This window comes from Euwallacea fornicatus, chromosome 38 (genome assembly GCF_040115645.1).
Source record: "Euwallacea fornicatus isolate EFF26 chromosome 38, ASM4011564v1, whole genome shotgun sequence".
Classification (NCBI taxonomy): domain Eukaryota; kingdom Metazoa; phylum Arthropoda; class Insecta; order Coleoptera; family Curculionidae; genus Euwallacea; species Euwallacea fornicatus.
The window spans coordinates 1,618,407-1,642,676 of NC_089578.1; the positions used below are offsets into that span (position 1 = coordinate 1,618,407).

Genomic DNA, 24,270 nt, shown 5'->3' on the forward strand with positions numbered 1-24,270 from the left:
CCTTAATGCTGCCGCGTCTATTTTAAACATCCTGTACGAACTGAAGGAAGTTCTAGCCACAGAAAATTCCTGTAAAAAGTCTAATGGATTTTTCCCATGCGAGGCGATAGTTTCTGCTGTATGTGCTTCTAAATTTCACACAGATCCTTATATAATTCGATGATGGAATAAAGCGCAGCAAAAATTTCACATATTTACCCAATCATGCTGAAACGAAATTAGGGGAAATTAATATTTTTCAAATATCGGATTTTCCGTAACGTAGAGTTCACCCCTTAACTTATTGAAGAACGAATATGTAAAAGTTCTCGTTGTAGTCCGCGTGTTTCCCATCGTTTTGGAAGCGTTTAAGTACCGAGAGAAAAAAATATTTTTGGTAGCGCGCACCCCCTGAACTACTTCGGGCAATCGGAGCAGGACGCTGCTCCTCCCCCGGTGCAGTGCCCTGGCGAAATCGCCATTTTAAACCTGTCACTTCGAGGCTTCTTTTGTTTCTGCGCCTCGACGCCATTCATGCTGGGGCCGTTTGCGTTTCAATTAAATCGCGCGATTTTTCATTTAAATCTACATGGTATGGCCTCATCGGTGCTTCGCCGGTGAGGTCCGAGTATTAAAATTTCGTATTTGTTTAAGGTTTCACCTCAGAATTGCTTTCGTCGTTGCAAAAACGGTTTAACGAAATTTACGTTGCTCCGCCCGAGATTGGCCAATCGATTCTCACAAGATGTCGGAAGAGGAGAGTTCCTTGCAGATTGGACGACTCGGAAAGTTTTTACTTTCTCAGTGCCTGCGTTGTATGAGGCGCGTTGCTTCTGGTAAGTTTGCCGAGTTCAGCTTGCTCCAGATGCCCGATCAATCGGTTTTATTCAATATTGTAGGATGGAATTTAGACTGGCCACGGGAAGTTTAGCGTCTTACAGCATATGACCTGTCTTAAAGGCGCCATTTGCGGTAAGATTGAGTGAAGAGATGCACATTACGTAAAAAGTTATCAGTCGAATGATTTGCATGATAACAGAGATGACTTGCACAAACTTGAGCTGGCGTCGTTGATTGGAAGAATTCCTTAATATCATTAAAAGCGGTATAATGCAAATCGATCGATTACAATCGGTACCAAAAGTATAAAATATTTGGACGGAGAATAAACATTTACGAAATTCGATATTTCTCCGTTAAAAAGTGATAAACAGAGATTTTTTTAAATAATAATATATTAAATTACCAAGAGTATACAACCAACAAGTATTCAAAATGGTAATCGTCAAAAATATTGCAACAATTCAGTTCTTACACTTCTACGGGTATTTTTAATACCTAGTGCGGCCACCTTTTTGCTCAGTAACACTTTTTAACTGCTCAGGCATCGAAAAAAGAACTTTTGTTCAATTTATTTCGTTCTTTTTGCAATATTTGCTTTAAAATGTCCTTATTAGCAGTTTGACGACTACTTACTTGCATCTCAAGAAAATGCCATGCATTCTCAATGGGGTTAAGGGTGCTGAACAAGAGCGATGGTGATGTTGGGACAATCATAAAGTAGCCATTCTTGTATTATGTGAGCGCTCGGTGTCTCTAAGCATTGCCTTGATAGAATTTGAGTATTGCCAATTTTCCCGCACCGACATGCATCCCCAAACCAACCTTCCACCGTGCTCGAGAGTTGGACGTAGATTCTCCGTTTTCGTTTACCTACCTTTCTCCACACTTTAAGCCGCCCATTGGAACCGAAGATGGATGTGAAATTTGGGCTCATCACAGAAAATGACACCTGACCAGTGGTCATTTTCTTTCGAGATCTAGCTAGACGCAAATTTTAGTCGCATTTTCATATTCTCTTCGTTCAGTCATTGTTCTCTCGGTGCTATTCTACCGTAATTTTCGATTTATTAAGAGCGGCCAAGTTAATTATTTTATTTTTATGCAGGGGGTTGCCACCTGTTGAAATACCACCTTCGAAGCCATGCGCAGAGATGGCGCCACAGATGGCGCCACGCGTAAAACCGTACGATTCCGCCAAAAAAACTTTATAGCGCACGAGCCGTCCCCGCCTGGATTCGCAGACCAGACATCGCACATCGCCGTGGACGGAAGTGTCTCGATGATGCTGGTCCCATTGATGATCTTCCGTTCGCCGAACCTGCGGGGCGACCCGCGGACGCACGCGCCGTTGCCGTTCTGGCGAATCTGAAAAAAGGTGTTGGATCCCCGAAGAGGGGTCAGCGTCGAGCCGACTCCTCGCCGAGCTACCTGGAGGGTATGTCCTCCACGTGGCTTTGCGTCGCGTCTGTTTCTTTGCCGGGCCCTCTTTGGGCCCGGTGTCGTGCAGTGTTGCCGGATCGTGCAAGAAATCCCAAATTTCAAATCCCGACCGTCCTCGGGGGAGGATTGCGGCGTTGCCGCTTCCTCCCCGAGTTGGAGAATGATTTGCATCTCGATCTTCCGCAATCCGTTGGCTGAAATTGCTAATGAACGCGTGCGTATGCATATATTTTGGGTATTTGGGTGGTGGCTTGTCGCGTTGTACTCTCCCACGTCTCCGATTTCTCCCTCTAAATATGACAATTTAACGACCGTTGTTATTATTGAGTCCTGAAATATCGCCATTTAATTACGACTTATTTCCATTATTGCCATTATATTCCGGAAATTCCTAAAAGATCCTTTTTAAAATCGAAACGAGAGGGTGCGGCGGACCCGGGCCCCCAGGAACACCTTGAAGTAATATTTATTGATTCAAAAACAACACAGGGTGTGTCCTTGCAAATTGCCAGTTGTTTGTCGAGTGGAATTGTCAACTCTTCAGATGGGACTCCTTAAATAGATGTGGTAAAATGCCGTTTTTACATTTTTCAGTAAAAAATTCCTGAATTCAATTAAGTGCGACAAATTAATGTTAAAGCAATTTTAAGCTGGAATTTTTCTGTCCTTCGAGTGCCAATTCGTGGGCTTTGAATATTGCAAACGGAATTGATTTTTCTTCTGCAATTAATAATGCATTTATCCAAATTGACACTTGATAATTGGATAATTGACGCCTAACCACACTAGTAGCTTAACTCACTTAACGGGAAACCTCACGTTTCCGGCCACAAACCCACATTTCCAGCTTGGCTGTGCACACGATGATGCGATAAGATGAAGTCACGATACAGAGGGATGCTTAATTCATCGTTTGAAATTTTTTCGTTAAAATTGTTCACATTAACTTGTCACAATCATTAAATAATCCGTTTGAAGTTCCGAAGTTGGATACCTGCAGAAATCAGTTTTCCCCGTTCTTCTGAGACACCCCTCTACATTACGTAGCATCTGCTGCGTAATAGAAGCAGAAACGCCTCTAATTCCCATATGATCATCATCAGCCATGGCGGTAGGAGGAGTGTTATAAACTTACATTTGTTAATTTGTAAACTTATGGTTTATTTAATAGTGATCTTTAATTGTTACAGAGCGCTATCGATACACCTCCCTTTTTATATCCATAATATAGTCGTTGAGCTTGATATTCTTACACGGTAATGAAATTCAATTAAAGCTGATTACTATAGAAAAAGCCGCAAGCTGCGCACGCACATTGGGACATAGGCCAAGGAAGGGTTGTCAAAATCCGGTGCTTTAGTGCTTAAGTGGTGCGTCATTCGCGTATGTCTTGCGCGAAATCATGAAAACGGATGCGCTGCGCACCCTGGAATGTTCTCTTATTCTAAGGTGTATGTTAAAAATAGGACAATTTTAAATACGACACAGTGGTACACTGACGAAAAGATGAACAAATGCTTAAATTCCATGTGAGTGCTCGAGTATCTTTGAGAGTTGACGGGACCTTTTCGGCATGTTTAGGGGTTTAACGCGGTAAATCAGTTAATGCATTGATCGTCGCATTAAATGATTGCACAGATTATCGCTTACAATTATTACTTGTGCATTTCATTCGTGCAAACGGCACGAACAAATCGTTCATTCGGTGTATTTTGCGCCGATCGGGACGATTAAAATTTGATAAATGTCCACAACTTGTAACTAAAGCGCGGATTTCTTTGCACGGAGGTTCGGGACTTTTGGGAGATCTACTCCCACCTTGCTCTACGCGAGACCCTCGAACGGCCTCGCCTCTGTCTTCGTTCAAAATAGACCCTGAACCCTACAGCACAAGCCACAGTTCGATTCGCGGTGTTGCTCGTCAAAGAGTCATTAATCGTAAAAGTAAAAAATAATATTGGAACGCAGTCGATGAAGTTACGTTAAAAGCAGTGGTTGAGGGAGGCAGAGCTGCGTTCGCGGTTCAACTTTTTCGGTTGATGTCGATGGAAGACAGAGTGTCAAAAAGCAAATGGTTATTCCAAGCAGAGCAATTGTTTTTTTTTAGTATCAATTTTCGACAATTTTAAAATCGGAACGTAGCTGCTTAGAAAGTGACGTAGTACGCATTTAACCACGTCGACTGTTCGAGGTAACTGTGATCGACACTTTCGTTTTTTATTTAAATTGAATGTGTCATTTAAGTTCTTTGTGCTGATACATCCGCACTTTACTTACAACTGGCAAGCTACGCGTCTACTGCCTACGAATAAAGCCACGTTCTTAGCTTCATACTTGGAGAATTGACCGAACTAATGGATATTTTAAGCCAATTTAGAGATAAATTCAAAACGCGTATATGACTTATTAGTAAACACCTAAAGTGAAGCGTAAACGACCACTAAATGGTGTAAATGGTGCCTTAAGTGTTTTGTGCCGCACACACACACACATATACAGTAATCTAAGCAATTTTTCGAGGAAGACTAACTTAACGCTATTTTATGTGTTTTAAGAACAATTTAGAATTTTTCATGTAGCGTTAACTTACATTTGACATTTTTAGTAAAATGCTACGTTCCCGACTTAAAAAAAAAAAAACCAAGAAATATTGTTCTGTATAGGCGAGGCATGAATTAAAAAAAATCACTGAAATTTCCCGTTGGTTGTGTGAAAAAGTTCACCTTTTCGGTGTTATTTTATTGTTGGAACGCACAATAACCCAAAACACTTCATTACGGTACTGGTAATTCGCAATTAAAGGAAACGACCTTTTGCCAATTTCTCACCGAGACCGTAACTTTGATCAAAATCGGCCTAAATTGTGTCATTTCATGCGGTGCAGCTGGCACACTGGAATTTATTGCGGCCAAAAACCCTAATTGGGCGAGATTTCGCCACCACTGTACCTGCGTTTTGTCGTTTGCCAGTGAAGCGATGATTTACGACCGCCCCGATTTGGTTAATTGGTGTCCCCCATGCCGCCGCTTGCCCCCCCTCCCCCCACGTTGTCATCATCGAAAAATTAGGTACGCGGCGGCCCTCCTAACGGCGAAGGGTCCCGCGACCGAGGTGCGCCCACGGGGTACGGAAGCCGGTTCGGCTAAAAACCCCCTCGGCACGGCAATGGCCCCATAAATAAAAGTAGCTCGACGGCGCGATGATGCCGGTCGAGCCGAGCTGAATCGACTTTATACCCGAAATTGTCCAAAGAATACCAAAATTGACCTACGAAACAATGCGATTCCTACAATAAAGTGACCGTATCAAACCGCAATCGTTTAAGACTAAATTAAATGTCTAATTTTCAGTGAACCCCGTTGAATAGTAACTGAAGAGCTGCTGCGCCTGCGCCAAGTACCACCACCAGCGCAAAGCTAATGCGCGACTGACGAAAGTGGGGGGTCGCCGAGTTGCAGCCGTCCTCTTGACAACAGAAGGTCCTCGAGTTCCAATCCCAGTTATCTGCAACAAACGGAATACACTTATTCATCGTTTCGATAATGGATTATTCGCTGGTAAACAATATAATAATTGATAACCGAGCGCGGCCCTTGATGGGTATCAAAACCAGATCAACGCCGTTTCAGTAAACTTTGGTTTTCGCTTACAAAGTTGCGAGAGAGATTAATTTATTGGGGCGTCTGGAGCTGTATTGACCGATTACAGCCCCAGTGCTGGGTCAAACAAAGGGCTCTCTGATACGTTCACAATAATATTATTCAAAATCCTTTATGGTCCACTGATCCCCTCGCTATTGATTTTTTAGCAAATTGGCTTCTTCGCACGTAATCAAATTTATAATAAAACAGCGCTGATTTGTCCCAATCTTGACGTTGCCACGTTTCCACTTCCGCGTCTCGTGCCAAAATCTAAACTCTCATTTTTCAGAAACGGTCTAGAGAAGAGTTTCCTGGGGCTATGGGGACATGTGCGAAAATGGCATTCCTTTGACCGACCAACGTTGCCGATTTAGTTTTATTGGAAAACGTAATGAATTTTGCCGCATACACTAATGGTGGCCTTCAATGGATTGAATGGATGAGCAAAATGCCATAATTGGCTCTCAACGTATGTCAAAATCGAACGAAAGTAGTAATACCAATGCAATCTCGACGTTGCCACGTTTCTATTTTCGCCGCCCATCCGTCGTGTCGTCAGCTGTGGGGCAAATAGATATTTTCGGCAGGCAGGTGCTTATGAGAGCCTGCCGCGTGACACTGAAGATGATGTGGCAACCTCGAGACTACAGTGGCGGCCATGTTGTCCTAGTGCGGCCCTCCTAATAGTATCATTCGAATCCTTTATGGTCCACTGATACTTGTTATTATTTCTTTTCTCTGTATATTAAATACTTGTCGCAAACCCAATTTCCGAGTTTGTTCGGCAGACATTTAATAGATATGTGGGTCCTCTATTTATCTGAGCCGAAGACAAGTATTAATGACGCTAAATTTAGCCCCACGTATAGTGTTACTCGACCTGTGACACGTCGCCCTTATTCATCATTCATTCGGCCCCCCCTGTCTGCATGTGAAGCGGAATTAGCGTATATGTCAGGGCTCGCGGTCTCATCTCCGACGTTATAGGAGGATGGGGAAGACCGATTTAATTTTCTCATCGTGCATTTAAAATATTTAAACAGCAACAGGATCTAGCTGAGAAACGTCCTTTACTGTTTAATAAAAAATAATACGATCAACGCATATCTAGTGATTTTGCTTCCGTGATTTCTTAGCCTCATATATCCAGAGACGTGCTTCCGAACCGGTTGGATGGAGGCCAAGTAACTTTTTGAAATACGATATTTTGAGAAAGAGCTGGATTATTTAAATGAGAAGATAATTAATCATTATACGAGCTCAGTTGAGGCGAAGAAATGGGCGCAATTTAACTGTTTTTCTCAGTCAAACGTTTGTTTTTAGGTCTTATCTTACTGGTTCCTAGTAGGGAAAACGAGCCTCAACGCCGCGATTTTGACAAATCCAGCTTCTGGCAACAACAAATGTGCATAAGCGGCTTGAGGATCCCTTAAAAGACTTTTCCACCCTCTTTCCAGAGTTCCCTCTTTCCCAGGAGTTTAAGGTACCTTTTATATCAACATTCGGTTTGAAGCAGTTACATACAGGTGTCGCTCGTAAACTGCGCATCGTACGGGAATTTCTATAGTTGAATGTCAAAGTCAACTGACTCTCGGATTGCAATTTTGTGTGGAAGAAATGTCAATTCTCCATTATTTCTGCATCTGAATTACGTCGGCTCAAACTTCATGGCGGTTTTTCCACATTTTGCGTGTTTGGCATTAGATTTTTCGACATTTTGCAAAATGAATTTAACCGAACCAAGTGGGAACTGCTGCCACTGCGTTCTGTTGCTCGTTTGAGATTTTCGCACAAAAACGCCATCCCACTCGCCAGACCTGGCCCTTGCGGACTTTTCCTTGTTTCTCAAAGTCGAGAAAAAGATGTTGATAATTTTTAAGCGTGATTAATGATTAATTATCAACGTCTCTGAAAAAGTATTCAGATGGAAATTTTTCCGATTTCGGGGCAGATTTTAAAATGAGCATTAAATCGCGCTTGTTTGCTCCAATCCAGCCAATCCTCTGTCGGTTACGGTTTTGGAGAGCGCCATACATCTTTGCAACGTTGTAGTACCCTGTATATTTAATTTATAAGAGCCGAGTTGACATTTTAATGGTCGCAAAGGGATATTGATGTGTCTAAACACGTCCCCAACGTGAATTCTTTAATAAAAATGTCGAAGGAAACCTAATACTGCCTGATGCATGCAAGGGCGATCGAGAAAATATGCCACGAGCTTACTTGAGAAAGTCGATGGAATATTTTAGAGGGATTTGTGGCAAATACCTTTATGTCGAAGATTTAGCTCCACTCCAGCCCGGAGAACTGGCCCCAATAGCCGATTTCGGATTAATCTCTCTCCATCATCCTCATGGATATCGATAAATAATTCGGGGAAGAAAAAAATGCGATCGCGCACTCGTCATTTTCGTGGATATCGATAAATAATTCGAAGAAAATGGCGCCCGTTCATTCTAATTCTAATTTCAGGGTTGTCACATTTCCACTTTCGCGGCCTGCCGATCTTGCATCCGAAATTGGATTTTGTGGCTCAGCGGAGGGAAAGCCACCACCAGAAGGGGGTTGCGAGATTAACCTAGCCGTTATACAGGGGAGTCGCAACAGTCGTCGCAACATGTGGTTCGAACAATTCTAGGTCAGACTAGAACATGTCACAAGCCCCGCCCCCTCTTTCCACGCCGTGAAACAAGTGTTAAGGGCCATGAAATTCGAAATGCGGCAACGGCGCGCACCAGCGCCATTTTCCCCAGTTTTTTTTTCCAAGTAAAAGAAGGAAAATATAACATTTTTTCGTAGAGAGGGTCTTAAAGGTGACCATCAATATCTTCTCCTGTATAGTTTTCTATGCCTGCTAATCTCAAAAGTGAAATATTGCTCCGAAATTCTATACCATATTGAGTGCGGATTAAAGCTTTCAATTTGAAGGTAAGAGGTGCTTAATGGCTATTAATGCAGGCCAAGTTCCGCATAATTACCATGGAAATCTCTATCTTAACTTGCCAACGTATTAATCATTGGGAATTTCAGTATGTCAGAACAATTCGCCGCGTCGAGTCGAGATTTCATAACAACCAGAAGTGGAGATTTATTCTTCGGAAACTTTAATAGTTTCCTGACTTATCGGAGCTACTTTAACATTCTTTATGCAAAAGCGATGCGACTTAAAAGGTTTATGAGACTCCTCTGGAACAACGAAATGGACACTGGACGGATGGATCTTTTTATATCCGGACAGGAAAGCGACTAAAAGCGTCCCTCCTTCAAGAACAATCAAGTATAAAAATAAATCCCCCTAATCAAATATTTAAAGGGGGGAGGGGGCGTGAGGCGCTCGCACGGAATTTTTCAGCCTCGCTGAAGTGAGGGAAAACGGGGCTCCGTGCAACTTTCCATCCAATTTTTGCCATTTCTTAGGCCCCGTGCGAGGTGTTCGATTCAAAACGAAAATTCCATGATGAGGAGAGTGAGGAAAATTAACAGTAATAAAAAAAAAACACCTGCAGAAGGGGGGGGGCTCGATTCGACATCGCAGCGGTGGCCCTCCAGCGCTTTGATATTTCAGACGGCGCTCCTGCCCCCACCCCTCCGGGGGCGCATCATTGCAGACGGGGAATTCAATTTGCTACTCTCGATTAATGAACAAGTGATTAATGAAGTCGGTCGGGAATTAGAAGAAAAATGCCCGTTTATTGAGATCGAACGGGGGCTGTTACTGACGAGACAATAATAAAGTCTCTTCTCAAGTTCCGCTCGAACATTGGCCGAATTGCGCCCAGCATCGGTTCGACGTTCCGAGAAAGTCACATCTCGCAGTGGTTCCTGATGGGCACTGTACTCTTTAAATGACCCCCGTAGGAGAAAGTCCGATGGACTGAGATCTGGACGTCGTGCCGGCCATCTGCTATTGTTCCGGAAACCGTTCGGGAAACGAACTTCGTTATTGCCTCGGTGGTAGAAGCTCGCATTTCCAGCGGCGCACTTAATGAAATGAATCATTTTAATCTAGATAAGTTATTTGGACTAGTACGACATATCTTTTCCCTGGAAACTCCCGACTCCATTAACCGATTCTCTGGGTTGCATGGCAAATCGAGCGATGTGCCCCCGAGGGGGCGTTTGGGACATCAAAGTGGGGGGGTAGCTGGGGGAGTGGCGACTGACACGATTCTCCCAATTTAACTCCCTAGGCATTTTTTCTTTTGTTTTCCATTTCGTCCCCAAATCAAGAGATACTTCTTCGTCTGAAATGATCGAGGCCGTACGAAATGAAACGAGTCTCCGTGGAACTCTTTATTGGGTTTTTTCGCTCTTCGCCGAGGGGCCCCTGACGGAACAAAACATGTTTGGTCCGAAACGAACCTATATGGTATCGGAAACAAAGGGGTCGAAGGGAAAAATCTCCTAAATGGGATAATGGCAATTTCCGGAGTTTCCGTGCTTGGCGAGCAAATCATATTCCCAGAAAATTCAATCGAGGGAGACATATACCCACTTCACGATGCTCGACTAAACTCCCTTTTCCCTTTTGTTCAACAAAAGGAACTTGCGATTTGACCCAAGGGGACCAATTTTTATTTCATCTTCAATTTATGGCTCTTGCCAAATTCACTTTCCATTCCCTCCACGGGACGAAAGTTCATTTCGCGGCACAGAGCTGCGAATTCAAACCTTTCGAGCGAGCTCAGTCCAAATCGGACATTTTTGTACGTTAAACGCCGCCAAAGGTCTTTTGTTTCCTCCCCGGGATCGGATTAAAGCGATTCCATCAAAGATTAATGTTTCTCCACGATAATCGTGCTCCATGAAATGCAGCGCTCCGAAGGAGACGATTATCGACGTAAAATTGCAAAAGGAAGAGAAATTTACAAATATTTGATTAATTTCTTGAGGGGGGGAGGGGGGGGGGGCACATTCAACTTGTGCCGAAATAACGATTTTTCCCCTTCAGTTTTCGTCGTCGGAACGTTTTTGGTGGATTAATTAAGAAAGCCCCCTGATAATAGGAAATTAGTAATGGAGCGCTGATGATCCGCCACGCATTATCTCTAATGGAAAAATCGAGAATTTGCTATAAAGGCGGGAAAAATCCACGGACGGCATTAAAAAATAACATTTCAATCCTCCCTTATAGTCACACACACACACACCAGGGGGATCCCCCCCACACACGCCCCGCCGAAGGGGATTTTCGGATTTCCATTAGAGGTGTCGTTTGATGAAGGTCTGGGTTGTCTGGTCGCTACACGGAGGTAAAACGAAAACCTGGATTAACGATTTATCTGGAGGCCGGCGAGATTTGCAGAGAATAATCCCGGATGGCTTAATGAAGTTAACCAATCAGGTAAGTTGCATGTTTTGTCGTCATGTGTTATCGTTAGGGCTGCGTGTCCCCCCTCACCCTGCGGCCGCGGAGAGCGCTTGCGCAACTCGAAAACATTTTCAGTTTTGATGATTTCACGCGGGCCTCCCCAGTATATCATTTTATTCTTAAATTCCACTAATTTCCCATACTTCCTCCCCGCGACGCCGTTGTCCCTTGTCTGGGACAGACTGTATAGCAATTTAAAAATACGGCTGTGGATGAGCTCTTCATCCGGAGCGACTTTAATGGTCTTCCTCTACTTCAATTATTAATTGCCGCCATTATTTATATCAGAGCCGCCATCATTTACAGCGGCAGGCGGCTTCGGGACGACGAGCAGTGTATAAAGAATTAATTTCACTAATGACTGAAGTAGCGTTTCGGTGATCTCCGACGGCTTGCAAAGGGAATCAATGCCAATGCAAACTGGGTCTTGTAGTCTGGCAACGGTCCCGTTTGCATCGGGAAATGAATCAATGTAATGCCGAATATAATATGAAATCTAATAACAACGTCGAGATCCATCAAACGTCGTTCTGGGAAACGAAGCCCGAATTTCGTCCTCAACGCTGCCACAATTTCGCCTTCGCGCCTCCCAAATTTCGCCAAATTCTAGGAAAATATTGACGCGGCATCGTTTTTGGCCGAAAAAGAAAGCGCTAATACTTTAACGTTTTCTTAACTACGTCATAGCTGTCGTCTAAATGTCATAGCTGTCGTTTAAATGTCATAGCTGTCATCTAAATGTCATCGCTGACGTCCAAGTGACATCGGAGGTGGCGCCCTTTTTCTTTTCAAAGTAGTACTCGCCATTTTCCCAATTGCTTCATACTTCCGTCAATTGAAACGTCATAAAGCAACTTAATTTTACTTTTTGCATTATTTGCGCCTAATTTCCATCACTTTCCATTAGTATCTTCGCTAGTAATGGTCAACACCAATGGAATAGCCGCGTCTCGATGTTTGTTCGAACTATTCGAGGGAAAACTTTGGCAAACTTACTTGAAGGGGAGTGATCTTAATTATGGACCATGGGTCAGTGGAATTTCGCCATTGAGTTCTCCATTTACATAATCAACGCGCCTCAATAGCTTCAATGAGTACAGGGGGGTGATGGCACTCGGTAAAATAGTGAAAACGCCCCATTTTTTTTTAATATACAGGGCGACCCAAGTTCATCTTTTGGTATTTTCTTTCGTATGCGTAAGGAAAATGTCAATACATATACAGGGTCATATGTTTCCTCGTGCTACTTCTGCTTAACTTTAATGTACAGAACCTGTTTGAATTATGATTAGTTTCCTTCCTCATTTCTTTAACTTTTTTTTATCTATTGCATTTATCTTGTATCTTTCGCCATTTGCGGAAAGAAGTAACAGTAAAAGAATTTAAATAAAAAAAACAAAACTATAGGGACTGCTCGTTCACCCTGTACATAAAAATATATGGGGTGTGATGTATTAGTATTTTATTTTTGTTTTGCACCTGCATTACGTTGCGGCCTAAAAATTTACAAAATTGCCGGAAAACGTGACTTTTCCATAAATTTATAACTTTTAAAAAGTTGCAAATCCAGAAAAGCAAAAAAATTTATATATTCGAGGGCAGACAGAGAAAAAGAGAGTCGGCCACGTTGCCGCACCGATCTCCGATTCCCTAAAAACGTGCGAGTCGGCCATGTTGCCGCACCGATCTCCAATTCCCTAAAAACGTGCGAGTCGGCCATGTTGCCGCACCGATCTCCAATTCCCTAGGGAGGCGCGGGAGCCAGGATGGAGATGTTTTGGGCAGAAATTTTATTTATTACTTTCGCGCGTTTACATTTCTACGGAACAGAGCTCCTAAGGGCTTCTGAGTACGCGAAAATACGTCATGTGGGAGCGAAAACTAGCTATTTATCGTTATACAGTTCCTACACACAGAATCCGCAATCCGTCAAAGGGAAACTGGATTTATTAAAGTTGTTTTTTAAATGCTTTCGCATGCGAAAGTCGGGGAAATACATGGGTGTCAGGAGGGGGGGGGGATTAATTTTTCCTAAATGACCGACGATTAAGAACATTAGTTTGAGCAAAAAAACGAAATTGGAAAAACAATTACTAAATTGCACTTTTAGAAAGAAAATTGCGAATTGGCAACGTCGCGTCGTTTTTATTTCATTTCGACGCATACACCACAGGGGCATGCGTTTGGGTTTTTCCAGCTGTTCGGGGTGCAGAGCGACGTTGCCGCGCAGCTTTACTTTTACCTAAATCGTGTCGCTAGATCGTGACAAAGTCTCGAGTTGCTCTTAGCAATGTTATCTTGCCTCGTTCGAGCTTATTGAAGTTACCGACGGAATTTCTCGACTCCGTTGCAGGAAGCGCATTTTTCTTCAAAGCGCGACGTTCTCGACCGTCGGTTAAGTTCGCGGAGGTTATTCCCGTCACCCCGTATATGTCGCACGGTCTTCTTTGGGATGTCGCACGGTCTTCTTTGGGATGTCGCACGGTCTTCTCTGGGGCCGGGGGGCCGGGGGGGGGGGGGGGGGGACTCGCCCGAGCAAATGAACAACATAATTCTGCGATGGCACAGGAGTAAAATTAGTTGAGCTATTTCGTACGGACATCAATTACTCGCCTTGACGTTAATATCCGCACATAAATCGCGACGAACATAATGGCATTGCGATATAACTGGATAAATAACACGCGAATCCATCGCGTGACGTGAAAAGCCGAAAGTGATATTGTTGCCGATGCAATGTGTGCAATATGGCAATGTTGTAATTTAATTTCCGAATTACCGGAAAGTTAATCTAGGCGATGGGGCAATATCGCGGGATTAAAGCCCTAGTGCCGTACTTTAATCGGTTGATTGCTGGGGAGGTCACGTGGGCAAATTGGGACATTCGCAAGCATGGAAACTGCAGCTGCTCGGGGCGACTTCTTAAGGGGGACTAATATTTTTCTCCCAACGGCGGCGTCCTCAATTACATTTATTCCCGGAATTGTATTCGGCCATTTCAAATTTGGAGCAACACTCATTAAAAGAAGAGCCTCCCGGAGAAAATTAAACTCTCTCTAGTTTCCTTAATGACGAGGATCAGTTTCAAATTATCCACTTCTCGAGCTGCAGTAAAAGTGCACAAAATAATTCCGATTTTATGAGGGGGACGTAAATCTCTACTTTAACAATTGGGGGGGGGGGGGGGAGGGGGGGGACACCGGCGAAAGAAACCGTTTTGGAAAGGTCGAGATTTCCCGGCTAGCTGCGAGCGAGTGTTTTAAAACTGGTTAATTTGCAGCTCGCCACGGTGGGGAAAAGTCTCCGCAAGGGTCTTCAGTTTTCGCCCCCCGTGTCGGGGAGGGAAAACTGGACCCTCCGGCGCGACATCGGCGACACGTAAATTCGAGGATCAGCAAACGGAGGTAACAGTGCGAACTGGACGCCGGTGTTGCAGGGTCACTTCCTGGAGGTTGCCACATTTTCAGCTTCCAGTCTTGGAAAACATTATTTTTTGACAGTTGCTCTTTTGACAGTCGATTTTTTGACAGTCGATTTTTTGACAGTCGCTCTTTTGACAGTCGATTTTTTAACAGTCACTTTGGGCTGCCAATCTCCTGCGCATGAGCGCTTTTTCCAAAAGTTTGAAAAATAAATTTTTAACATATACAGCTTCAAGCGTCCAAAGCCCATTTTCTTCAAATTTTTTTTAACGCCAAGAGAAGTTTAAAGTTTAAATTTGGCTCCGAAAAGCTTCGCTGGCAAACGAACTTAATTTGGCCATTAGAGATAATAGAGATAACCGCATCGGCTTTTATTGTTACATCTTTTCCGTGAAAGGAGCTTTCACTTTAATTATTATGCGATTAAGCGCCGCACTTTCTATTTAATATTTCCGAGCAGACTTTTGTACTAAATGAAACGGTCATTGTAGGGCTCCGTTGTGGAATTCCTCGCAGGTTGGCTCGGAACCGCCCTCGGCGCAGTACATCGCGGTCAATTATTCCAGGCACGAATTCAAACTTTAATTAGAGCAAATTATTAGTCGGTTTTTCTTCTTTTCCCTGCCACGAGCTGGACACTCTCGTGGCCGGCACCGCACTGCCGGAGCCACACGTCCTCGTAATGCCTGGACGCTTGGTCTCTGGTCACTAATTTTTTTTTGCGAGCTTTCCCCATCAGACCACCGAAAAACGAAACGAACAACACCACAAGTTCATCCAAGCGTTGATGCGGGCCCAGAAGTGCCCGAGCTCGCGTGTAGATGGCGATTTTGCAAGCTCCGGAGCCGTTTGTGAACGCGGGGGGGAAAAAAAGGAAACTTCATTTTTAAGGGAAAATTGACAGATCCACCGACATATCTGTAACTGACAAATCGGTTTAAAAATGGCTCCCATGCAGACGGAACAAGTGCCCGCTCCGCTGGAGGAGACGGCAGATAAATGAAGAATTAGGGCCCTTTTGGCCGGCGAAGGCGCTCGCTATTAGCGGCAATAAAGCTTTCCTCGGGTGCTACGTTCCAAGACCCATGAAAAAAGCACTCCGCAGGGCTGAGGGGAGGGGGCGAGCCGGCATGGGCATGTATTACATGAAGTTACGAAAAATGCTGATTTTTTTCGCTAAATTTGTATTGCTCTCTCACATGACAGTGCATGAATTTGCTATTTCGCGCGTTCCATGCGAAAAAAAAGGGGGCCAAAAGGGGGCGCAAAAAGAGCATCCAATCTATGCTGCGTTATTTATGGGAGTTCCTATTTAGGTAGAGGGAATCACGAATCCTCTCTGCACTGCTACAAGATATAAATTTCCTTTATTGGCTCTGAAGAGAGAATAACGTGTGACCGCAATTTCTGAACTTTTCCCAAGGGTTAACCACATGTTTCATTATTGATGTAATCCTCCAAAGAGGTCGCGCATAGCGCTACGTGGAGCGCTTCTAAATTACGTCACTCAAAACGTCCTCGGCGCAACGAATAATTCGACTGTTGGATGCGTTCGCCGCCTCTGGACTGATTTCCCCACTTAAATCTTAAGCGGTTCCTATTGGAGGGGAGCGACGTTTATTTATTTATTTATTAATAATAAATTCAAGTTGACTTTTGCCAAAATTTAAGTTTCTCTCACACTCCGAGGAGTTTTTTTTTAAGTAAGAACTTGCTCGAACATCTGCGACAAACAAGTTTTAATTCGAATAGTCGGCAAAAACTTCGAGCAAGCAAACGTTGACTTCGAAAGGGGCATTTGTGCAATGTGTGCGGCAGCAAACGGGCACCAGCTGATCCAGAAATCTGGAACGATGGCATTATGGATTAGTCTTTGACCCTCCGAGGGCTCATTATCCCTCTGCCCTTTAATAAGTGTCCGGTTTCGCAAATTACGCGCCGGACATTAGATTGTGCAGCTACTTAATGCCCCCCCACCCGCGCCCTTTCCCCCCTCCTCGACCCCGCGAAGTTGCCGAGGGGTCACCGTTAGAATAGCCGTGTGTCAAGTTGGAAACGTCCCCCCCCCAGCTGCAAGTCCCTGCGAAGTAAAGGAGGTGTCATACAGGGCGTTCCAAAGTTTGACGGAAACAACTGAAGACCCTGTGGAAGAGATCGAAAGAAACACGACGATCGCGGACCTTTCGCTGTTGACACGTTCAGGGGGTGACAGTATTTCATTAAAAAAATCGTTGTATTATGATCATATGCATACAGGGTGCTTCGTAAACATGCCGACAGACACTCTCAGGGGTGAAGGTCGTAAAGACGAGTATTACGCTCCACCCCCCCGGAAAGTCCGAAAGTGTCTGTCGGTGTGTGTTTATGGAACGAACGCAGTGTCAGTTTTAGTTAATTAATTAAAATTTATAAATTAAGGACAATTAAACGAAACTGCAAGTGTCAGTGGCCACGCGGGAAGGGAAGAAAATGACTCACGAGTTTTCCAGTGGCGTGGCTGGTGCGTCCTTTGAGCAATGAAAACTGTTTGGTGCGTTTAAAGCAGTTCAGCACGCGTTAATAAAACCAATTCATGATGCAGACCGGGCCACTCGCACTCGAAACGCCACTGGCTTTGCCCTCTTAAATTAATTTCGACATTTTTTAACTACGTGAAATGCGCAGCGAAACTAAGAAAAATCAACTGAAACGCAGCGGCTTTCGAAGATTATACTGGATGTTGCGTTTTCGAAACTAAACCAAAAAGGACGCACACACGCACACGAGACCGCAACGTCCGCCACTGGCGAACGAGTAAATTATAGTTTTTTTCGCGTAAATCATTCAGTTGAACAATAAATTGTCGTCTGAAAATTAAGGGACAGTCTCGGGCAACGCTGGACTTCTCCCGTATCAGCCCCCCGTTCCCGTCACTGCGGCCTGCGGCGGCCGAGAGAGTTTGGCGGACAATTCCGGGACGCCCCGTATAAGAAACGAAAAATATAGATTCTGTGATTAACGCAAGGGGGGCGTTAGACGGGGGAAAAAAATGAGCTTTCTCAAGAGACGTTATTTATTTTGCAGGTTTGCTCGGCCCCTCGTCTCGGAATAAAATGGGGTCTTTATTACAGGGTCATTAAGTTTTAAATTTACTTTATCCGAGGCTCTTCCATAACGACGGCTCTTAGTTCTTGACTGTGTGTAGGGCGGCGATTCCACGGAGGATCGCTCGTTAAGAAGCGCACAATTCTCAATTACAACCTCCATAACTGCATTACCACCATTCGGGGTTGGGTCGAAACAAAATCGTTTGATTTTCGCCCCCTCTCAACTCATTGTCATACCGAAGGGCGGAGGCGTCGAAGATGACCCTTCGGTGCGACTGACCGCCTCGGGTCTCTGATCGAGTTTTACTTATCGCATCTGAGGTTTTCTGTACAATTTGGCGGAGGAAGAAATGCAAATTTTAGACCCATCGGACGTGGAGCTCGTGGTAAGGGGCGATTTTGCTGCTTGCGGGGGGGCAAACACATAAGTGGCAGTACACCGAGTATTTTGCACAGGGGACAACGATTGATCTTCATGAACGGGGGGTTTGTCGCGATCCTTCGGGGCTCGCAGCCCCGTTTCGGTGAAGTCGCCATTATCCCAGGTGCATTCTGCACACATTTCCCCCTAACCATGATTTATTAAGTCGTTCCAACATCTCTCAGTAAAACGCACTGAACTTTCCCGGACGACGTTGGAAGTTTCCCAATAATCCTCCAAAGGAGAGGAGAAAATTTCCTCACCAGCTTAAATAGAAATCTAATCAAACAACTATCAGGATTTTCTATTTGAGCTGGAATTTTTGATAATAAAGTATGATTACTCTCCGACAGCTGGGGGTGAACTCCCCGCATCGGAAGTATATTTACACTTCCAACCCCTAACCCCCCTTTAATAAGTGCTTCCCTTGTGTGTGTGGTGTTTCTCGTCCTGCGAAGGGCTGCAAAAGTAGGCGACCAAGGTATAGCTTTCGGGGGTTTTTTCACAAACGTCATTCAATGTTTTTCCATGGAAGTCAACGCGCTCCCTAATCAAGTCAAAGGAGTTTTAGTCTCTGACACGGCTCGCGTTAACTACTAAAACTCCTCTGATGATGGGGGAAAGTAAATACACCGAATGGTACAAAAACCCGAATCCCACCGGACCTCCGCTCCGGCAAGAAGTGACTTGACCAGAACAGCGGCGGGGGTCAGGGCTGCACGTTGGAAATGAAATATCTGACGCATCCGTTCCGCTTTTTAACATCCTGTATATGTCGAGACCTTTTTCTTTTCGTGTACGACTCGGTGCATTGGGGAGGAGACGCAGAGTGGGCGAGAAGCGACGAAAATGGAGAATTCGAGTGATTCGCAGTGCGCAGCCGCACAAATTCTCCAACGGGTTTTTTCCGAAAAATTGCAAAAACCTTAAAAATCGTTTTGATCTTAATTTTTTTCGTTGAATTTTGATTCATGGAACGCGCAACGCACCCCGTTGCGCTGGAAGGGGGCTTTTTTGAGGTGATTAAGACTTTTTTTGGAAAAAATCCAATTTTCGAAAATCGCTCTTCCTGCGGATCGCAAAAAAAAATGAAAATCGAACTTTCGGAACGCGCACGCGCACGCAGGGATCAAACTCGTTTTCCCGTGTCCGAATGGGGACTCGCCAAAACACCCCTGTGCAACCTTCCCACGTAGCACACTCCTCCGTTTCGAGGGGAGGGGGGGGGGGCCTCCCCTCGAAAGGATTTCTAAATTTAACGACTCTGTCGCTCTACATTCGGCAAAAACGTCAGTCTCACAGAACAAGATTTAAATCGTTTATTGTATCTAAGACTATTTGTTTTGCGACCTTTCCCCGTCCATTGTTTGACCCTTTGTTTAGGGCCTCTCATTAATTATTGTGCAAAAGGCATTTCACCGCCATTGTTTGAGCGTCGGAATGCGACCCTCCCCCCCTCTCCACCCGTTCGAGCGTAAGAGACGAGCAGTGTATGTTTTGTCCCTTCAATATTTCACGGGGAGTAAAGTGACCGGTACAAGGACTATCTGCATTTAACCGGGTCATTATTCAAAACGTGCGGTTCTTTCATTTTGAAATTCTGGCTCGTTTTAATCAACCGAGTGTTATTTCCCTTAACCCCCCTGATAATCGTCAGTTGTTGCGACGGAGGGCGAAGGGGGCCGCCGGAATAACGAGCCTCTGAAGATCCAGACTCTGCCCCAACGGCAATCTGTCATTGCAAGGGCAAAAAACTCCTCAAGCCGTTTCCGCAATAGGTAGGGAGAGTTGTTACCCCTGACCTCCCCCAACTTGTAATCGAACGGCAAAGCCCTACTTTTGCCCTTCAAGGGCCTTAACGTCGTCTGGGCGCTTGCGAAAACTACGTTATATTTATTTTTCATTTAATAATTCGATAACGTTCGTCATCTTTGACAGAACTCTAAAACGTGGCGGCGTTACCAGTGGCGGCGGGGTGGGGGGCATTCGATGGGGCTGCGGTGGGGTTGAAGCGGAGGCCTAAATGCGGAATTTGTTTATTTACTGTCAAGGTTGTCGATCATCGTTTATTCATTTTTTAACATTTTCAAAGATCAAAAAAAGTTGAGGAAAATTAACCTGGACACCGTCCGTTAGGTGCGCTCCGAATTCAATTAGTCTCGTAGAGGAAAGGTGAAACGTCCCTTTGAAAGGACACACACACAGGGCGAAATTAAAGCGAAGACCGAATAAAAATTTCAAGAAGAGTCGGATCGTTTCATTTTTAACTGCAATTATACGGGGCGTCGTAATTCCATGGGCGCGTCCTGACCCAAATGCGTTTCGCGATTATACAGGGGGTTTGAGAAACCTGTGTCGATCCTTCGACTCGTGAAAATGAACAAAAGCGACATTTTCCCGTTTCCCTCCGACATTTTCCCATTTTCCCTTAAGTTGGGTAAAAGAAATTGAGATGGCTCAAAACCCTGATGTTCGATAACTGATGTCGTTTCATCCTCGTTGGTGGGTTAATCGATTAATAGTGATCTCGTCCCTATATCGTCGCATTTGCCATTTTAAAGGTTATGTTTCGGACTTTTTTCGATCGAAAATCGAACGTGATCGGTGAACAAGAAGTTGCTTAAAATTTAAGTCGAAGATGGACAATCGAAGCGAGCGCACTGTCGGCACATTTCACTCTCGAAAAGGGCAAAAACGGCGCAGTGGAAAACGACGCAGCGCAGGCTCAGAAGAAATTGTTCGCTCGTGGGAGCTGCCTTGCCGAACGCCAGTGGCAGCGTTGGTTTTCTCCGGAAATTTTAATGTCCAAGATGCGCCGGACGCCCGATCGCCATTGGTGACGACGACGAAACAAGGGCCTCAACCGACGTATGACAACAGGAGAGTTGAACACACCGAATTCAACCGTTTCTCTGAATTCAAAGAACCAACTCGTTCACGACGCCAGGCCAATCGGGAAGCTTGGTGCTGGGCGGTCGTCGAATTGGGCGGTGCGAATGCAGGCCGAAAGACGAGAAACTCTTCTGTGAGCTGTTGCCATCGACGCCCGACGACTTAGGGCTCCCATCCGATCTACTGCAACGGACGTTGTTGCTGTTGTTTGAAATCGATCACCCGATGGCCATCCGTCCGAGAAGTCGATCATCGCGTGCGTCGCTGCTACGGGGAGGACGTCCAGCTGGACGATGCGGTTGAGCCCTTTCTTCAGGTCGTGGAGGTCGCAATTCTTCGAGGGCGACCTCACGGAAAGAAAGTCCACCCGATAATCCGCCCCCCCCCCCCTGTGGAAATCCGAAACGTGGGAAAAATCTCGACGCTGTCTCACCCGGGGGGCCATCTCGAGACGTCTCGTTCACAGTTCAACAACGAAATAAACTGATATTTCCACGTAAATATTATTTTATTGGGCAGAAAGGCCAAGGGGCCGATAGCCCATTCACCGGGGAATAAAGATTGTTATTGTTATTATTATTATTATTATTACTATTTTATTTATTTACAATTGAATAAAAAGTCTAAAGCCACCAGCATTCTTCCTTCTTTTACTCAAAGTCCGATCGTTCGAAGCTCCATCACGAAGCGTCATTTTGCTTAAGTCACATGACTTAATTATACTAGCATTAGCGGGTGGTGCGTTTCGTGTGAAAGCGAGCGCAGATTAAATTAATTTATTTGCGTGTACCGGAGCGCTCAGACCTCCAGTTTAGAGGGACCAAACAAAAATTATCTTTTCTTAAGATCTAATACCGCGGGATTAATCTGGCTCCGGCACTGCATAAAATTGAATAAATTAAATGACGAGACCCAGGGGAACATTTGCATACTTTAATTCAAAACCCAGAATGGACTGTCCCATCGAGTTGGAAAAGTTGATTCCATGCTCGAATTAGTGCTTCAAAGTTTTGTCCAGGTTTTCACCAAATAGCGATGAAAGACGCGTTTTCCTTTTATTTTTTTTATGAGGAAAAGCTGATGAAACTGGAAACTAATTTTATGCTCAAATTGAACTCCGAGACTGCGCAGAACGACTCGGACACCGCCGACGTCCGTTGATTGCGCGTACTACTCTACGTTCGCCCCCCAAAATCTTCCTCTTTCATTAGTTAAAGTTCATTAAATCGACGTCAAAATGATCCCTTCAGGCCCCAAAGGGATTTCGAAACCGGGAAAATAAATTATTCTCGTGTAGTGATAAATCTTGACCAATGGAGAGGGAGGGGAGGGTATGGAAGGGGTGGGGTGGGGAAGGGGGGGGGGGTCATGCATGTTAATTAGGCAGCTTAGCTGAGGAAGGTTTCAGTTTTTTTTAATTGTTGCAGAGGCAGGTGCCTTTGAGATTATTCATACACGCACACGGCGCCGGAGTAACAATGGGGGCGCGTTGCATTCCATTACCAGTAGGAAAATAACACATTAATCATATGCAACTGCGAGCTCTCCCGAAGAGGGGAAAAAGTATTTGCTTCGCCCCCCCGCGGGCTCCAGTGGCGCATTTACACGAGTGCAAAATCGAAAATAAACCGTTTCCAATCGAGAAAAGAAGTTTTTTTCGCGTTATTTAACCGCAATCGTGGTTCCCCCAAGAATACTTACGATAAAATTTGAGCCTCCGCACGCGGTTCGGGAAAGAATCTGAGGTGCGCAGGCGCCACTTAAAGCTCTTGAGAACTTGAGAAAATCGCGGGGAGGGGGGGCAGAGGGTGAATCCCTCGTTTTCTCGAGATTGGGCGAAGTTTCACGTTTAAGAGGCAATGTGCGTCGCCGGAGCTTTTAGCTTCACAAACTCGGGCTACCACCACCACGGGGCCGTACGGACAAAGCTAAACATCGACGAAGACAAATTTAACCATCGTGGCGAGTCCACCTTCAATGTTTGCTGGTACTCGATTTTAATCCTCCCCGCCCAGAGATAATGATCATCGCTCTAGCTTAACTCTAAGACCATCCGCCAATCGAAACGTCCTAACGCAACGAAATTTGAATATCAGGCGGAAAAACCGAATTTACTTCCGCACTCTCTCTTGAGTTTCAACGAACACCTCGAGGAGCAAACCCAGAAGCGCCGCCCTCCCGGTGGACCGAAGACGCGCATTCGCCAATTGGTGAATCTTGACAATGTGGCGAAGGCGATCTTGGAATTAGGGAGAACTCCTCACGTGCCGAAATCGAAACGTCGCCTTCACTCCCCGCCCTCTTCAGCATCGACCTTTTCGCGAGGGAAGCCCGCTGTTAGGCACACTAGAATTTTACACTTTGGCGGTCTGAGTTAAATTGAAATTAGTTTCGCGACTATTAGGAAACTTTGTCAGTTGAACTAGCTCTAACAGAAATATGGTTTTAGACATTATGTTGCAGGATAAAGTCTCCGAATTCGAGTTCGCTTGTTTGGGCGAAACTCTCCAACTTTGTTGTATTAGGAGGAACCATCACATTAGCGAGGTTTAATGTTTCGCGTTTCTACATGTAATTCTTGCTTTCGTGCACAACGCCCCCCAAGGAGGAGGGAAGCGACCCCCCCCTCCCCCGAGGGGGAGGGGGGGCTGTTTTTTTTCTCTTGACGGCAACACCCTCATTGCGCAATCCTAACCTCCCCAAGTGGCTCATTACTCCATATTTTCCGAACAATTAACCCGAGATCTTGGCGGCGATAAGAAGCGATTCACATTCATTAAACGTTCATCTATTAGCTCTGGATTAGCCGAGTGCCCCCCGGGACACGTCTGAAGGGAGTGCGTCATTAGATCATTAAACTCGCATCTAAGTACACAATCTAAGATGAAAACGTGAGCTCGGGAGCTTTTCATATGCGTCACTCATGCGATTTCTATTGGAAACTCACATGCACAAATGATGAAAAATTGCTCAAGACGAAGTTGAACTTCCGCCACATGCTGCGTGTTTCAAATGGGTTTGCGAAAGTTTTAATTTAGATGGTGTTGGATCTTCCCTCGGAACTCCCCGCGGGAGGAAAATGCGTTCTTTCGGGTCGCCCACCCGGCCGCCGTCTGATCGGCCAGGAGGGGTGTAAAGAGTAAAGGAAAAATCAGGCGTTAAAGTGCAGTGCGGT

At 45.0% G+C, this 24,270-nt stretch overlaps 1 protein-coding gene and 1 long non-coding RNA gene across 5 annotated transcripts in view; one reads left to right on the top strand and one right to left on the bottom strand.

The window, feature by feature from the left end:
• The first annotated feature begins 502 nt into the window (after positions 1-502).
• Positions 503-22,718, top strand: LOC136349580 (uncharacterized). Of its 3 annotated transcripts, XR_010733831.1 has the most exons (7): positions 503-571; positions 634-815; positions 879-951; positions 5,613-5,819; positions 6,193-6,372; positions 11,038-11,247; positions 22,523-22,718. It is a non-coding gene; the product is annotated as an uncharacterized lncRNA (long non-coding RNA). The 3 variants fall into 3 exon arrangements; XR_010733832.1 differs by lacking the exons at positions 11,038-11,247; positions 22,523-22,718 and adding an exon at positions 7,227-8,350; XR_010733830.1 differs by lacking the exons at positions 11,038-11,247; positions 22,523-22,718 and having other exon boundaries at positions 6,193-6,671.
• Positions 3,399-24,270, bottom strand: part of LOC136349578 (uncharacterized) — a 52,915-nt gene continuing 32,043 nt past the window's right edge. For both annotated transcript variants that reach the window (XM_066301225.1, XM_066301226.1), the window contains one exon: positions 3,399-5,766. In XM_066301225.1, coding sequence (XP_066157322.1) covers positions 5,609-5,766 — 158 coding nt within the window. In that variant the 3' untranslated portion in view covers positions 3,399-5,608. The remainder of the gene's footprint in view (positions 5,767-24,270) is intronic.